Raw genomic sequence first — 18703 nt, forward strand, 5'->3', positions numbered from 1 at the left:
ATAAAGACACCACCGTTTAGCTACTGTCATCCAAGCCCTCAGCTCTTATGTGATCTCCTTTCGCAACGTTTTAGGATTTTAGACCTCACGTTCTTTGCTCTTCCGGGCAGATATTGCATATTTCTCAAACTTCTTCTTTTTATGTAATCTTCTAAGTTTGTCATCTCTTTCAGAGCGCTAAATGTTTTTAGCTGGAACAGAGAAGCTATAGAATATATACTGAGAGCTGTAGCTTCTTTTGCTAATTCTAATTTTTAGTGGCATGGCTTCAAACTGAATTAACAATCTAAATTGGATTTACTGTGGATCTATAAAGATGGCACTCTTAAAGTTCAAAGATGCTTTCTGGGTAAGTGCTTCATTTTTTAATCGTTTGTTTTAGATGATTTAGTAAAATGGCTGAGATACCTTTAGACAAAATAAGTGTGCAAAGGCAACAAGGTATGTCTAAAAAACCCAATATTTATAGCCCATTCATATTTACACTATAAAGATTATGTAGGGTTACAGAGGGGATTCTGATCCATTAACTAGAACTAAGAGCCTGACAAGCCTTTAACTCGGTGCCTTACAATAGCTTCAGCATTTATACCACAAGCATTTGCACAGAGGCTACCCTGCAGTAAGAGCTGATCACTGAGGCATGCAGCAGTGGAATTCTTTGTCTCTAGGGCATTCACAATATAAAAAGGAGTTTCTAGCCTTTAAGTGAAATAAGTCGTATTCACTCTTTTTAGTAACCCTGTGCTAAACAGCATACGCCCTCTTCAAAATTAAACAAGAGTTGTTCTTAGGCCACCTGCACACGGGCGGGTCAGATTCCGCATGCAGATTCCCACAATAGAATCTGGCCCTGGCAGCAGCGGCGTCCCTGTGTACCGGTAGCTTCTTTGCTTTTCTGTACTGCAGATGGTCCACATGGCTCGCTGTCGGACATGCACAGTACAGATTTTTTTTTAAAACTCCTGCTTTTCCCGCATCATCGCTAGGCGAGACGCAGAATCCGCAACCATTCCGCAATGTTAACTGACTTCAGTGGAAGCCGTCTGTGCAAAAATGGAGCATGCTGCGTTTTTTTTTCTCCTCCGTGATCAGAAACCGCATTGGTTTCCGCTCATGTTCAGGAAGAATCACTTTTCCATAGTATGCTATGGAAGGTATTTGATGCGGAACCCAGAGAGGGACGTTCACTCTGGATTCCGCAATGCAAATCCGCCCATGTGCAGGCGGCCTTAAATCAAACTTTTCTAGCAGGGCTGAATTCGTAGGAAGGTCAGGTAGTCTACCCTTGAATAACCCAGCTGCAGAGAAGACACTGTCTTAGGCACTGGTGTAGCTATAGGGGATGCAGTTACACTCGAGCCCAGGAGCCTTGGGGGGCCCATAAGGCCTCATGTTCATGGGCACGCACAGATTCTGAGTGTGGAATCCCGCAATAGTTTCCTGCCATGCCTGCAGACATGAGGCAAAAAATACATTTACTCACCTGTCCGGACACGGCGCGGGTCTCCTCCGTCTCGGCCGGATCTACTTTCTTCTGCATGGCAAATGCGTTCAACATGCTTGCCGGCATGCCGCGCGAATGTGCCGTGCCTTTTTCCTTTTTTAAATCTCCTGCTTTCCCACGGATCCACGGTACGCAGTGTCAGCTGCGGGCGTGCCGTGGCTGACAGGACTGCTTCCATGGACTTTAATGGAAGCCGTCCCTGCGGGATCTGCAGAAAAATGGAGCGTGCTCTTCTCCCTATAGGGAGCCTAGTACTGTGAATAAAGCATTATAGTTGGGGCCCTGTTACAGTTTTTGCCTTGGGGCCCAGGAGCTTCAAGTTACGCCTCTGGTAGGTCTTATTCACACACTCAATATTTATGTTCATGTGTTGTCTGTGTTTGCAATGGACAGCACATGGGCTCACTGGCTTCAAATAGGCCTTTTGAGACACGCAGTTTTTGTCACGGACACGTGGTCTTTGTAAGAAAAAAAAAAAAAGTCGTTGCATGTCCGATTTTGGTCAGTATCATGGACAAGAGTAGGGCATGCAATGTCCACCGTCCTAGCCGCTCAGACAGCACCTGGATGTGTGTCTGTGTGCTGCCCGATGCAAGTAGTACCAGAGAATCTTGGACGCAACTCGCATACGCCCATCTGAATGAGACCATGTCATTTACATATTTTATTATAATGTTTATTATGTACAACTATAAATCTTAATGTATAGAGCGAAGAATGAAGAACCTGTATGTAAAGTTTGGATATCATTTTAGGGTTGTGATTTGAGGGGACTGTCAAACCCCTAATGGTGCCTGGGCTGTGGGCACTACAGTACAGTGACAGTGATGTTGATTTAAGTGTTCTGTAACTTATACTGGTTGCCCCAGGAGTTTTTGATAACTTACATTTCAAATTTTGCAGTGAGGAGTCCATTAATATTCATATATTCACTGTTCACCTCGCCTCCTCCGCCACCTGCTGCCGATTGACCCATCTTCCCATATGCATAGTATTAGGCCATGTGCATATTACGGGCTATGATGCACTGACTTCAGGTCAGTAGACCCACAGTTGGGCTGGGGCACTTGTCTGTATTGCGGGGGCATAGATTTGCTCATAATATGTTCATAAGAGCTGCCAGCGAATTAGTGAATTCCTCAAAGTGAAAGCTGCAGTTGTACACAGTATTACAATCTTATATTTGGTATCCCTATAAATGTAAAATCATGTAACTAAATATATACACTTATTTTAGGTCAGTGATATACTTAATGGAAAAAAAATGTAAGACATGGTAGAATGATTGTTATTTTCGTTCATCCCAAAAATTCATAAAAGTTAAATACTAAAATATATACACCCCAAGATGCTACCTGTTGAAACTACAAAACTACAACTACTACTACAAAACAAAAAAAACAAGACCCTATATCATAAATTATTAGTATCTGAATACAAGATGAAAAATTGGAGAACTTTGTGAGGTTCTAAAAGCTAAAAAATGTTTTGGTCCTTAGAAGGTTAAATTGAGCAGCAACAAACTTTCAGCCTGGACAGTTGATTAATGGCCTCAGACTTGAAATCAAACAGAGTTGTACAAACTTTCAGTATCTTCATGCTTAATGAAGCTACACTAGTGGTAGCATTCATCCTGTGTCTTTAGTTCTTGTCTTGTTTTCTACCCCATTGGACATAATAGAAATAACTTTATGCAACTAACAACCGTCGTTGCCTTTTGCGTGTAGCGTCATTATTGCATTATGAAGGCAAACTTCAAACTCCCAGAAACAATATAACAAACATCACCTATTTACAGTGGATATGTAAGGTCTACGCACCACTGTTAAAATACCATGTTTTTGTCATGATAAAGAAGCTGACAAAGATGAATCAGTTCAGATTTCTTTGCACTTTCAATGTGACCCGTTATCTGTACAATCCCACTGAAAGATAAACTGAAATCTTTTAGGATGGAAAAAAAACAACTAAAATAGTGTGGTTGCATAAGTATGAACACCTTCTTATATTTGGGGATGTGGTTGTGTTCAGAATTAGCCAATCTCATTTAACCTCATGATAAATAGTAGACAGTATACAGCTGCCATTATGTAAAGTGATTCTGATTTCCCCCATATAAAGTTCAGCTCTTCTAGGAGGATTTTCCCAGCAAAAGTCATAAAGAGTTTACAACAATTAGATCCCCTGATGTGTGTAAGGTATCAGTTAGGAAAAAGATACCAACACATTTCTAAGGCATTACATATACCAGGGAACACAGCGAAGACTGTTATCAAGAAGTGGATTCAATTTGGCACAACAGTGACATTACTAAGAACTGGACTTCCCTCAAAAATTGATGAAAATAGCAGAAGATAATTGGTCTGTGAGGCAACCAAGAGGCCTACAGCAATATTAACTCCTTCCCGCTCCTGGACGTACCTGGTACGTCATGGCAGCCTGGTACTTCCCGCAACATGACGTACCTGGTACGTCCTGGAGATAGCACGGGATCACATGTGATCCCGCGCTATCCCGCAGCGGGAGCCGGCTGTCAGTCACAGCCGGCGTCCCGCTCCAACAGCGGGGGGACATCGGAGATGCGCCCGCCGCTGTTAACCCCTTCCCTGCCGCGATCTAAGTAGATCGCGGCAGGGAAAGAGTTCACAGAGGGATCGTGATCCCTGTGTGTCTCCGGCCGGAACTCGCGATGTTATCGCGAGAGCCCGGCCTGTCACCATGGCAACAGGACGCCAGACACTGGCGTCCTGTATTGCCTGTGCATATAATCGCTGTACAAGCGATAAGGCATGGCAGAGCAGTAGCTCTGCCATGCCTTATGACAGCGATCATAGGCACAGTGATGTAAGTCCCTCAGAGGGACTCAAATAGTATAAAAAAAAAGAAAAGAAAAGTGTAAAAAAAAGAAAAATGTAAAAAAAAAATGTAAAAAACCCCTTTTTTATGCTTTTTCTAATATTAGCATAAAAAAAGGGAAAAAAAACTAAAACCCCACATATTGGGTATTGACGCGTCCGTAACGACGTGTACAAAAAGTTGAACACGCTTTTTATTTTGTACGACAAAAAGCGTTAAAAAAAACACTAAAAAACAGGCAAAATGCTAATTTTTAGCATTTTGCCTCACAAAAAATGCAATAAAAGTGATCAAAAAAGCCGTACATTTCCCAAAATGGTACCAATAAAAACTACAGCTCGTCTCGCAAAAAATAAGCCCTTAAAGAGCTCCGTACATAGAAAAATAAAAAAGTTACAGGACTTTGAATGCAGCTATAGAGAAAAAAAAAAGATTTCCAAAAAAAGGGGGTTTTATTGCAAAAAAGTGTAAAAACCTAAAAAAAATATAACAATTTTGGTATCGTTGTTACCATACCGACCCGCAGAAAAATTTTAGTGTGTCATTTATGCTGCATGATTAACGCTGTAAAAAAAAAAAAAAAAATCTATGGCAGAATTGATGCATTTTCTCTCCCTGTTATCATTAAAAAATAAAAATAAAAAATTTACGATATTGTCTATATACCCAAAAGTGGCACCGATAAAAACTACAGATCGCCACGCAAAAAACAAGCCCTTACACGGCCGCGTCCACGGAAAAATAAAAAAGTTATGGCTTTTGAAAAATGGAGATGGAAAAATACCAAAAAATCGCTTGGTCCTCAACGCCAAAATAGGCCATGTCATTAAGGGGTTAAAGGAGCTGCAGGAATTTCCGCCAAGTACTGGTTGTGTAGTACATATAACAACCATCTCCCCTATTCTTCATATTTCTGAGCTGTGGGGGAGGATTGGGGGGGGGGCAAGATGGCAGCCTTTTTATAACAAAGATAAACATCCAAGCCCGGCTATGTTTTGCCAAAACCTACATCCTGTCTGCCAAAAATATGTGGGAGAACTTGTTCTGATCTGACGAGACCAAGAGGGGACTTTTTGGCCAAAACTCCAAAAGGTATGTTTGGTGCAAAGCCAACACTACACATCACCAAACTAACACCATACCTGCAGTGAAATGATGAAGGTAGCATTATACTTTGGGGCTGTTTTTCTGCTGCTGAAACTAGGGCTTTAGTCAAGCTGGAGGGAGTTATGAACAGTTCCAAATCAGTCCATTTTTCACAAAACGTTAAGGTCTCTGCTAAAAAGCTGAATAGGAAGAGGAATTTCACTTTTCAGCACAATGAGAACCCAAAGCATACCACCAAATCAACAAGAGAATGGCTTCGCCAGGAGATGATCAGAGTTTTGGAATGGTCCAGCCAGAGCCTAGTCCTGAATCGCATTGAAAATCTATGGGTATACATGAAGAGGGCGCTACACATGAGATAACCTTTCAATCTGATTTGGAGCGCTTTTACAAGGAAGAGTGGAAAAAGATTGCCAAGTCAAGATGTGCCATGCTGATAGACACCTACCCAAAAAGACTGATTCCTATCATAAAGTTAAAGGATACAGCAACAAAGTATTAGGTTTGGGCTAGAGATGAGCGAACGTGCTCGGCCACGCCCCTTTTTCGCCCGAATACCGCGATTTCCGAGTACTTCCGTACTCGGGCGAAAAAATTCGGGGGGCGCCGTAGCGGCACGGGGGGTAGCAGTGGGGAGTGGGGGGGAGAGGGAGAGAGAGAGGGCTCCCCCCTGTTCCCCGCTGCTACCCCCCGCACCGCCACGCCTCTCCCCGCCCCCCGGCGCCCCCCGAATCTTTTCACCCGAGTATTGAAGTACTCGAAAATGGCGGTACTCGGGTGCGTAAGTACTCGAAACCAGTACGTTCGCTCATCTCTAATTTGGGCATATTTATGCAACCACATTATTTTAGTTTTGTTATTTTTATTTTCCCACCCTAAATGATTCCAGTCTGTTTTTCACTGACATTGTACAGATAACGGGTCACATTGAGGGTGGAAATAAATCTGAAATGATTCATCTTTGTCAGATTTTTTAACATGACAAAAACATGGTATTTTAACAGGGGTGTGTAGTCTTTTTATATCAACTGTAGCTGCTTAAGGCCTTAGTCACACGGGCGTTTTTTCACGCGATTTGCGCATCGCATGACGGATGCGCATGCGCAAATCGCGTGACCGGCGCCGAAAAATCGGCCCAAAAATCGCCCGAAAATCTGCTCCTAGCCGCGTTTCATTAGAAACGGGCCGGAGCTGTCCAGCGCATTGCATTCAATGGAGACGGCAATACAGCGGCTCCATTGAATGCAAGCGCTGCGGGCGAGTGTGGGATGAATTGTCGGCAAGGGGTTAAATATATAACCCCTTTCCTGCAATGCATCCTGAAAAGTGAAAAAATGTATGTACTTACCTGCTCCCTTCAGCTGGAGATCCCGGCGGCCGGCCTGCAGTGGGTGTGAAGGGGGTGTGACTCAGGCTTGCCCCTGATTGGCTCAGCGCTGAGCCAATCAGAAGCAAGTCTCAGTCACACCCATTCATGAATTCATGAATGGGTGTGACTGAGATCAGCCTCTGATTGGCTCAGGCTGAGCCAATCAGGGGCAAGCCTGAGTCACACCCCCTTCACACCCACTGCAGGCCGGCCGCCGGGATCTCCAGCTGCCGGGAGCAGGTAAGTACATACATTTTTTTTATTTTTTCACTTTTCAGGATGCATTGCAGGAAAGGGGTTATATATTTAACCCCTTCCCGACAATTAACCCCGCGCACGCCGGCAGCCCATTGCTTTCAATGGAGCGGCTGTATTGCCGCTCCATTGAATTCAATGGGCAAACATCGTTCTTCTCTGCCACAGCTGTTCCAGCTGTGGCAGAGAAGAATGATTTATCTTCTATATGTTCTCATTGGGGTCGGCGCTGCTGCCGCCGGCCCCATTGAGCGCATATAGAGAAGAGAACAGGAATCGCAGATCGCAGATAGGTGCGATCTGCGATTTCTGTTCTCTAATTTATCGGACGAGCGCATAAAAAGCGCTCATGTGTCCGATACCATTGCAAAGCAATGGTTTTAAAAAATCGCCGGACGCATGCGCATGCGCAAATCGCGGCAATAAACGCCCGTGTGACTAAGCCCTAACATAGAATTACATTTGATATTCCAACCTGGGACTTAAATTGTAAAAATTAAAGTTGCCCGAGTGGTCCTAAACGTAACCCTTTACAAAAGTGGTTTAGCTTGGCACTTAAGGATACAATGTTGTTGTTTTTTTTTTACATTTTCATCTCCACTTTTCACTTGTTTGTAGCATTGTGTTTTTATTGGCAGCATTTTGGGGTACACATAGGGTATTGTATAACTTTTATTAATTTTGGGGGAGGCAGGGTAAAAGAAAATGTCAATTCTTGATGATACCAAAATTATAGATTTTTTTTTAATGTTTTTTTTTCATTTTTGCACAAATAAACTTCTCTGGAAAATATATATTTTTTCGCATCACTGCATTCAAAAACGCATGACTTTTATTTTTCCATGGACTGCATTGTGCAAGGGCTTGCTTTTTGCATGACAAACTGTCGTTTTTATTGGTAGCATCCAGAAGAACATGTGACTTCGATTATTTTTACAGCGTTTTTCGGAGGCTAAATGAACAGAAAAGCAGTGCTCCATGGAGTCTCCTCCTCACTGCAGGGGGTGCAGTAACCCAACAATGAGGAGAACAGGGGACATGGAACTCCCGTTCTGGAGATCGGCAGGAATCTCAGTGGTCAGACCCCCACCAATCTCCTATCCTGTGTTTGTGGTACAAACCCTTTAAAAGTTGCTCGTTTGTTTTTCTGGTATTTTCTAATCTTATATAGAAGCTTATAGTAAAAATGCCTAAAAAAGTGTCTATGTATTATTTTCAATAATTTGCTATACACTTTGACCCTTTCAGGACCATAATTGAGTCAATTTAATTTGCAACAGTTTAAAACTATGGGACAAATATGTCCCTTGGTCATCAGAGGGTTAAGGTAACATGATGTCACAATGCTTTTGACCAATAATGCTATAGAAAAAAAAAGACAACAGAAATGCTGAAAAATGTGAATCCAAGCAGCCCGATTATTCTGTAGACTTTTGATGTACGTTGGATTCCAACATGCTGCATCCTTCCTTCCCCAAGGAGATAAGGTTAGAAGTGGCTGCTTTGTACAGAACTGTTGGTGTTGGAGTATTACAGATATGATAGATAATTAGCATATAAAAATAACCAGTAGGGTTAAAAAGTACTGAAGTCGCTGTGCATTAAGACTGGGTTCCCACACGGCGTATTCCCGGTAGAAACCTCGCGGTTTGCCCACAGCGAAAAACCATGAGACTTCCGCCGGGAAAATGCTGCTTCAAAACCTGCGGCACATAGCCGCGAGTTTTGAAGCTGCTTGGCTGCACGCTTTTCCATTGTGGCCGGCGCTCCCATAGCGGAAAGTGCGGACACAACGCAAAAAAAAAGAATGACATGCTGTGGCCGGCGAATCCGTGCCGCAATGCCGGCTTCTGCCGGGTTTGCCACGACGGATTCACCGTCCCGTGTGGACGAGATTTCTAAGAAATCTTGTCCACATGGCTGGCCAAATCTCGTCCACATGGCTGGCCAATTCTGGGCTTAGCAGCCGCAAGCGGATTTGCCACGGTGAAATTTCGGACGGAATTTCTGCTGCAAATCCTCCCTGTGTGAACCCAGCCTAATAGACCGTTATGCAACAGCTAAGGAATACTTTGGCCACTCTCACACATGCGTTTTTTACCGTGATTACCGCAGCCTTCATTGAAAACAATGGGCTTTGCAATGCGAGAGCACATACAAGATAGAACATGCGGTAATTTTTTTTTCCTGCTTAGCATCGCCTCGCGGTGTCATACAGGAAAACCTCACTGATGTGTATGACCCCATTCAAAAGGGGTTCATATTTGTGTGAGATTTGTGTGTCTCGCAACGCACAAATCTCATGCGATTTTTATCGCCTGTGTGAAGCCGGCCTTAAGATCACGGCCCTTTTTTCTTTTGTGATTTGTCCTTCCCCCTTTCAAAAAATCATAACTCTTTTATGTTTCCATCAATATAGCTGTCTGAGGGCCTTTTTTTGCAGAACGAGTTGTAGTTTCCAATGCTACTATTTAATGTACTATTTATTAATGTACGGTACTGAAAAACTTTAAAAAATTTCTAAGTGCAGTAAAATGGGGAAAAATGCAATTTTGCCATCTTTGTGGGAGTATTGTTTTTACGATGTACACACTGATGCAAAAGTTACATTATGATAACTGTACTCTAATAGATCAGTATGAATAAGATGATACAAAAATTTATTTCATTTTTTTTTTTTAAATAAAATATCTGGTGTGTTCAAAAGTATCCAACCTTAATTTTTGTGTGTAAACGAATGAAGCCCTGGACGCGTAGTTTGGAGCAAGTATTTAGGCGACCCTAAGGCGCATGCTTGGATGTTTTTCTTGTCTGCAGAAGCTGCCAGTCGCCGGCAGCATCCGATGAGTGAGGAAGTGTAAGTGAGCGCCGTCTGATTTTCTCTTTTGACAAAATGACAGAAAAACCTGAACAACGCTACTGCATTACATTTTGTGTAAAGCTTGGCGATTCCCAAGTGGAAACGATCTGCAAGATTCAAAAGGCCTTCGGGAACAAAGCAATGGGCACCACACAGATAAAGGAGTGGTACAACCGCTACAAAGATGGGCACACCTCAGTAGATAGTCAGGCTCCCTACTCTAACTGCTGCTCCATGTAACTTCTGGCTTCCCCAAGCTGAAAATGCCCCTGAAAAGAACCAGATTTCAGTCCAGAGAAGACATCATGCAGAATGCGACGGACCAGCTATTCGCCATCTCAGAAGAGGAGTTTCAACACTGCTTCCGACAGTAGCAGAAGCGTTGGGAGAAGTGTGTGGCTGCCCAAAGGGACTACTTTGAAGGAGATTAGTGTAAGATTGTTGTATCAATAAAGGTTGGATACTTTTTGAACACCTCTTGTATTTTCTGTTGCCATCTTCTTACTACCATAACTTTTTTCATCTTTCTGTCGATTGGGTTTTGTGAGGGCTTGTTTTTTTGAGGGGCATTCTGTAGTTTCTATTGGTACCATTTTGGAGTACATAAAGCTTTTTAATCACTTCTTACTATGTTTTTTCTCAGAGTGAGAGTGAGCACAAAAAAAAAGCACTATTCTCGCCATATGCTGTAATACACAAGCGTTGAAAGGTGTGGACTTTCGCCGCTTCGCTCAGACGTGCGGGAAAGAATTGTGATTCCCATGAGCATAAGAAAAACCATAGCATTTCTATTTTAGCACATATACCACATTTATGGGCGCCATTGATCTCCATGGATGCAAGCGATCATTAACATTGCGCATGGACACAGATTTGCTTGTAACTATTTAGGACACTAGATGCGAAAGTTGGAAATTTGGGGCTTTTGTATCTGATCAACTAGCAAGCAGAGAAAGAGAGAGAGAGAGACCCTGGTCAACTGTGCAATGTTCAGATGTCATTCCCTGCTCACAAGCTTTCTTCTGCGAGGACGATATGCTGTCCATACGCGTAAATCCGCATAGAAAACCAAATGCATACTCGACCATTCGCAGTTCATTTCCACGATAACTCGCATGTTTTCCATTGCAGATATCCGCAAGCGGAATTTGACCTGTTCGTTTGAACCTGGCCTGAGGCCTCATTCACATGAACGTTAAAATCACACAGGAGTTAGGGCGGCCAGCTCGCCAAGAAAATCATGCAAATGTACGATTTCCAATTATCAAGTCCGCGCTTAATTAGCAGTGAAATTCCCCATTCACATGATTGAGAGCTGAATTTCGCTGAAAGTGAGCGCTTTTGCTCTGAGAGGGGAGAGAGATTCATTCAAAACTGTGGGGTCAAAATATGCAGTACACCCCTAGATGAATTCGATAAGGGGTCTGGTTTTCAAAATGGGATCATTTGTGGGAGTTCTCTAAAAGGATTCTACAAGTGAGCAATGGGGCCTAAAACACCTTCAAGCAAAATGTTTGTTCTGAAAGCCACCAGCTGCTCCTTTCTGTTTGGGCCCCACTGTGCATACAGACCTAGGATTAGGGCCACAATGGGTATGTCTCTGAACACGGGACAAACAGGGATATCCAATGTGGGCTGCAAATCCTCATTTTCATGTGCACTATAGAAAGAAAAACTGTCCTTAAAATTAACATATTTGCAAAAAAATGGTTAAAAAAACTAAAGTTTCTCAAATGTGCATCAGATTAAAGTAAACAGATGGAAATATATATCTTATAAAAAATGTGTGCAGTATGTTTGCACATATTTTAGATATTGCAGTTGAAAATGTGAAAAAAATGACAATTTTTTCAAAGTTCTCCCAATTTTGGCACTTTTAATAAATATACACAAATTCCATCTGTCTATTTTTCTCCACCTAAATTAAGTACAACATGTAGCGAAAAAACAATGTCGGAATCACTTGGATATGCAAAACCTTTACGGAGTTATTCTATGTTAAATTGACATGTCAGATTTCCAAAATTTGGCCAAGTCATTAAGGCGCAAACAGGCTTGGTCACTAAGGGTTAAACATTTGCATGCAACTTCCTCAAACTTCATCCACTGAAACCAAAGTACAACCTCAGCCTATTTTGGTTCAGATCTTCCACCCAGCATATATATATGAGTTCTGCCTTGGCTTTATGAGGTTTCTTTTATGAAAGGCAGTCAAGCTACTACCGTTATGTTTGCATTGAGTCTTTTAACCAATTTAACCATGCATGCAACCACAAGAACAGGATGTGTTATAAGAAGAGTACCAATACAATACATTTGCGTAAGAGCAGTGATATTGTTGAGAAACAGTTCTACTATTCTAGAAAAAGGAGACCTTTTATTTATCGCTGAAATTATTTATTGCAAATAGCATCAATGTAATAAGTCAAATGAGGTGACAGTCACCATAGACTTAAAGAATCGAAACTATTTCAGCACCTAGAGTTGAGTTTAAAAAAAAACAAAAACACATCAACGGGATGCTCTGTACTTCTAATTATTGTATTCTATAATGCAGCACTGGCCCTGAAAATTTAGTTGTTTGTAAAATAGAAATACACATAACTAATAATGAGCTGGTAGATACACATAACTAAGCAGCTGGTAGATTCCCAGTTACACATGTAAATTGATAACCATGCATAAAAGGTTGGTTATAGGGCCACCCTGTGATTTTTTTTTCCATGTTATTACCGTATATACCGGCGTATAAGACGACTTTTGAACCCCGAAAAATCGGGTCTGAAGTCGGGGGTCGTCTTATGCGCCGGTAATACAAAAAAAAAAAAGTGTAAAAAAAAGAAATTCATTACTCACCTCCCCCGGCGTTCTGTCGCGCTCCGGCAGGATGTCGCTCGCTCCTCGTCCCCGGCACAGCATTGCTTTCTGAATGCGGGGCTTGAAATCCACGCTTCCAGAAAGCTAGTACACACGCCGGCAGCCATGACAGCATTGAATGGCTGTGATTGGCTGAAGGCGCACGTGTTAGCAATCACACCCATTCAATGATGTCATTGAATAGTATGATTGGCTGAAGCCACGTGTGTTTTAGCCAATCACAGCCATTCAATGATGTCATTGAATAGTGTGATTGGCTGAAGCCACGTGTGTTTTAGCCAATCACAGCCATTCAATGATGTCATGGCTGCCGGCGTGTGTATTAGCTTTCTGGAAGCGGGGATTTCAAGCCCCGCATTCAGAAAGCAATGCTGCGCCGGGGACGAGGAGCGAGCGACATCCTGCCGGAGCGCGACAGGACGCCGGGGGAGGTGAGTAATGATTTTTTTTTTTTTCTCCACTGTATACCGGCGTATAAGGTGAAAGTTGGGGGGTCGTCTTATACGCCCCGTCGCCTTATACGCCGGTATATACGGTAATCCCTATTATATATAACAAAGCTACCGGTTTTCCCAGAAAATAAGCCCTACCCTGATAATAAGCTCTACACCTATTTCCAGGAGGGGGGCTTGAAGTATAAGCCCTCACCCAAAAATAAGCCCCAGCAAATAAAATAAAAATAAAAACCATCATTACTCACCTAGCCGGTGGCCATCATCCCTTCATTATAACTGTGTGACTGGAGACTCTGCTTATCTACAGAACCTTCCATAGGAGTTTCTGTGCCCCTTTCTAAAGAGCTTGTGTGGTAGGGTCCAGCACATGAATTATGCTGGCTGAAAAAAAAAATTTTGAGAGGAACATATACCAAAATAATTCTCAAGGGATGAGAATGAGATCACATGACTTATTTTCGAAAACAAGGCACTGTGCCTCTTTTGGGGCAAAAATTAATATAACAGTAGTATTACCTTGGTTAGTTATTCCTTTCTATCTGAAAATTCATGGAGTCCTTCTCCTCAGATAGTCATGTGATCTCATTCTCATTACCTGAGATTTATTTGGGTTTATGTTCCTCTCAAAATTTCTTTTTTTTTCCAGCCAGCATAATTCATGTGTTGGACCTTACCACTCAAGCTCTTTAGAGAGGGACACAGAAACTCCTATGGAAGGTTCTGCAGATAATCAGAGGCTCCTGTCACACGGTTATAATAAAGGGATGATGGTTCATCCTGCTGACTGTATTGTTATGGTCTGTAGCTTATTTAGGTGAAAATTACAGTGTCCTCCCAGCAAACTGAGATGGTACTAGCTCTAGCTGCTCACGTCATGCTGTGATGATGCATCGTTGGATTGACAGCACAGAATAGTGAAAGAGAAAGCGGGGACAAATCTCAACATCAAGATTGTTCCTGATAAGCATTAGGGTGCCTTAACACAAGCGTGTTTATGTGCGTGCATACGCGCGCACAAAAACACGCGTCTATTACAACCACTGCATTCCCTATGGGATGTTCACATGTCCATGTTTTAGAGGCGTGTGCCTGCAAAGATAGGACATGGGTGCACCATAGGGAATGCACGCATTGCCTTCAATGGAGCTGCGGCTGCTACCACAGGGAATGAAGAATTCCCTGCTGCACCTGATACAGATGTGACATAAAGGATTTCCTAGAGCAGTTGTCACAAATGAAAGCTGTGCTAGACGATCCAGCTGACGTCACCCCTTAATTGTTTTTCTGGGAAGAGCTTTAAATATAAGCTTTTCCCTGAAAAACAAGCCAAACTAGTGTAAAAAAAAAATAAAAAAAAAATATATATATATATGTACTTACGTGTCCGCCACTGCTGTGTACCTGGGGGGATAAAGAACACATCTGCCACATGCGGCAGATGTTTTCTTCATCCTCACGGGGACTAAAGAATTCCGTGCTGCACCTATCACAGATGTGACAGATGCAGCAAAGGAGTTCTTCATCCCCCAGAGAATAAAGAACTCCCTAGCTCAGCTGTCACAGATGACAGCTGCACTAGAGGATCCAGCTGCCAGCATCCTGTAATAGTTTTTCATGGAAGGGCTTATATAAAATATATAAGCCCTTCCCTGAAAAGCATGCCAAAATTGTATAAAAAAACCAAACCATACTAGGGCTCAGCCGCATCCTGTCTACTATGTCCTTGACTCTGTACTAAAGGTCTTTCACCAGCCGGGAAATTAAAATCCCCGCCTGCTGAAAGAGCTGCTTCTGATTGGCTGAGGCGCTCAGCGAATCACAGGCAGCTCTCGCTGAATTCTTTATTCCCCGCAGGGATGAAGAATTCCTTTGCTGCATGTGTCACATCTATAACAGGTGAAGCAGGGAATTCTTTATTCCCTGCGGGGATGAAGAAAACATCTGTCGCATGTGGCAGATGTGTTCTTCATCCCCACGGGGGACACGGCAGCGGCGGACAGGTAGGTGTGTGTGTGTGTATATATATATATATATATATATATATATATATATATATATACACACATATATATGGGGTTTTTTACACTAGTTTGGCTTGTTTTTCAGGGAAGAGCTTATATTTAAAGCTCTTCCCTGAAAAACATTTCAGGGGTGTCGGCAGACCATTGCCTTCAATGGAGCCACCAGCAGCAGCCACAGCTCCATTGAAGGCAATGTGTGGACCTTCATACATGCGTGTTTTTGCGCTTACAGGGGTGCGCACCTTTGTACGCACATGCTCGTGTGAAGCCACCCTTAGACGGGAGGCTGCACTGCATAGAAGTGACTGCAATATATACAGGAAATGCCAAGAGTGTGACAGGCAATCAGGTGAAGGAGGCAGAAATAAAAACATCTGTTTTTGGTAGTGGTACTTTAAAAGCAAGTTCTAAGTGTAGAACACACCCATTGAATTAATGCCAACTGCATACGCTACACCCGGAATACCATCGGGCCAGAGAGAAAGTTTAGCTCTGCTAAACTCTATCCACCTCTCTGCTCCTTGCTACCTCATGGCAATGTGAGGGGGCGGGAGCTAGTGTGCCAAACTCCCTCCCCCTCTCCACCCCTTGCTGGCTGCCTACAACGGGTGGGGGCAGTAGCTAGTATGTTAATCTCCCACCCCGTCCCTCCCCTTGCCTTTGCAGACAGCCGGGAAAGGGGCAGAGAGGGGGAGGAAGTTTAGCAGAGCCGTTGCTAAACTCTCTCCCACCTCCCTTTTCCTGCAGCTCTCATAGGCTCCCATGGGAGTTCTATGGGACGGGCTGGAATGATGTTTTCCGGACGGCCAATTTTATGCAATGGAAAATCGCCCATCTGAATAGAGGCATTGAAATCCAATGCATGAGATGGTCTCGATTTTCAGCCAGCATTTTATCGTGGCAAAATTGCTGGGATAAAACATTCGTATAAAGGCAGACTGAGGTTGTGTTTACATCATTCTCGGGCAGAACTTGCATTGCACAGCATACGGACACTCCATCTGTGTTCTGTGTGATGTGTGAGACATGTCTCGTCACCGTGTGAGACTTGCACAAAAATGGGACTTGCAGCAATCTTTCAAACCTGGACCATCGATCCGAGTGAAAAATTGCTCATATGAAGGAACCCATTCAAATAAATAGGTTCATTTTCCATGTGAGTTCTGTCTGTCGAACACTATTGGCTCCAGCGCTCCCTGTAGTTTTTAGTGCGCATGTCAGGCGAAGGTGCCGATGTTTTAGTGATACTATTGCTCCCGGCGAAGCATATGTTTTTGTGATCACATAACCAAGGGAACTACAGGTAAAAGTCTTCCAGTTTGGCTTTCATTATACTCTATATGTACATTGTGATGGGACCATTCCCACCAGCACAGCGGATTTTTGAGCTGTGCGCATGCATAAGGTGGGGCACTAGTGAGTTTGGTGTGCATTTTGGGAGAAGGTGCCAGTGCACTAGGAATACTATTGTTTTCAGTGAATCATTGAGGGAACTACAGGTAACAGCATGCCTGCTTTAGATTTCATTACACATGTAAGGCGATTAATCTCAAGCTTTGGGTAATTTGTGTGGCTTGTTTTAACACAATCGATACCTAGTGTGTGGATCAACATATGATTATATATTTCTATGTGATTGTAATATCAGTGATTGTTTATGAATTTCATGTTATGCATTGTTTATTGCATCATTTTGTGAAGCTATAGTTAATATATTTAGCTGCTATGTAACAAATGTCAGATGTTGTTATAATGTTGGTACCTGCTCTATCATGTGGCCTGTTAATTGATATTCTGTGTCTGTAATTATCTATTTGCCTTTTAAAGGGGATGTTGGTGGTACACCTGTGCAACGACTAAGGCCTTAGTCAGACGACCCTATATCGGCCGGGTATTCACGTCGGCCGATATACGGTGTTCCTCTCTACAGGGGGAGGAGGCTGGAAGAGCTGGGAGCAGTGCACTGAGCTCTCGCCCCCTCTCCACCCCTTCTCCGCCCCTCTGCACTATTTGCAATGGGAGGGGGTGGGATGGGGCAGAGCTAAGCCCCCCCCTGCGACTTAGCTCTGCCCCCATCCCGCCCTCCAGTTGCAAATAGTGCCAATATACGGTCGTCTGAATAAGCCCTAAGGCTGGCTTCACATAGTATTTAAGCAGGCATTTGCGCAATGAGTGTTGTGTTTTTGCAAGCATCTGTGCATATCTTTTTGTGTGCGCATGCCATGCGTATTTCCGTGTGCAAAAAGACATGCTTCTTTTGATTTCAGTGATCTGTTAAGATTAAGGCCGGCTGCACACGAATGGGTCAGATTCCACATGCAGGAGACCACAGCCGAATCCGGCCCTTTTCTTTCTTTTGACTGTAGTGCTCATGGCTCCAGCGAGCCGCCGTCGCACACGCGCAGTACGGATTTTTTTTTCAAACATCTTTTTTATTTTAAACTTTTGCAAATATTTTCCATTTCAGTTTAACAAAAAAAAATATAATAAAATAATACAGAAATAAAATACATCTTGGAAAAATACACTGATATTCTTCAAAAGCTTCTCATTTGCAGACATGACTTGCATGGTCTCTTTTGGGAAGTAAAATATTATATTAAACATATTGATCTCTTGTACTATGTCTTTATTATGGTTTACTTGTCGCTTTCAATCCTCTCATTATCTTTGTATAAATCCATTTGTTTCAAATTAGACAAAAGAAAAAAAATTAAACAAAATGTAAAATAGGAAATAATGAGGAGGGGGTACTTTCAATATTTCTGCCCTCCTCTCCTTCTACTGTCCATGTCCTGACCCTATCCTATGTCTCATTCCATTCCGGTCTGTCCCGTTATCCTGCCCTCTATTGATTTTTTTTTTTTAGTCTTTCCAGAGAGTCTCTAGCCTCCTCTATTAAGTACCAGGTTGTGTATTGAAAGGGAGTCACTATCTTTTTATTTTCTTGGTCGGTGTAGTGTGACTGGAGAAAAATCTGCCTATATATATATATATATTTATTATTATTATATATATATATATATATATACATATATATATATATATTTTTTTTTTAAATGTTCATTTTTCCCATGCTGTTGCTAGGCGATGACGGGGAATCCACAGCCTTTCCGCAATGTCAATTGTGGAAGGTCTGCGGTTCGGGCGGCTTCTATTGACAGAATCCACACTAAAATAGAACACGCTGCAATATTTCCTCCAATCGCAGAAGTCGCAATTGGTTTCCGCGAGTGTGTAGGAAGAAGCATTTTTCCATATCATGCTATGTACGGTATTTGCTTCGGATCTAAGGTGTGGACGCCGACTACGAATTCTGCAGTGCAAATCTATTTGTGTTTAGTCAGCCTAATATAGGTTAACTGGTGCATAATGAACACCAAAATAGGACATGCT

At 42.7% G+C, this 18703-nt stretch overlaps 1 protein-coding gene across 1 annotated transcript in view; it reads left to right on the plus strand.

The window, feature by feature from the left end:
• The window catches only part of PSTPIP1 (proline-serine-threonine phosphatase interacting protein 1), a 63090-nt gene continuing 44387 nt past the window's right edge, over positions 1 to 18703 (plus strand). Inside the window, exon 1 of the mRNA XM_066592260.1 lies at positions 1 to 349. Coding sequence (XP_066448357.1) covers positions 317 to 349 — 33 coding nt within the window. The 5' untranslated portion in view covers positions 1 to 316. The remainder of the gene's footprint in view (positions 350 to 18703) is intronic.

Source organism: Eleutherodactylus coqui, chromosome 2 (assembly GCF_035609145.1).
Source record: "Eleutherodactylus coqui strain aEleCoq1 chromosome 2, aEleCoq1.hap1, whole genome shotgun sequence".
Taxonomy (NCBI): domain Eukaryota; kingdom Metazoa; phylum Chordata; class Amphibia; order Anura; family Eleutherodactylidae; genus Eleutherodactylus; species Eleutherodactylus coqui.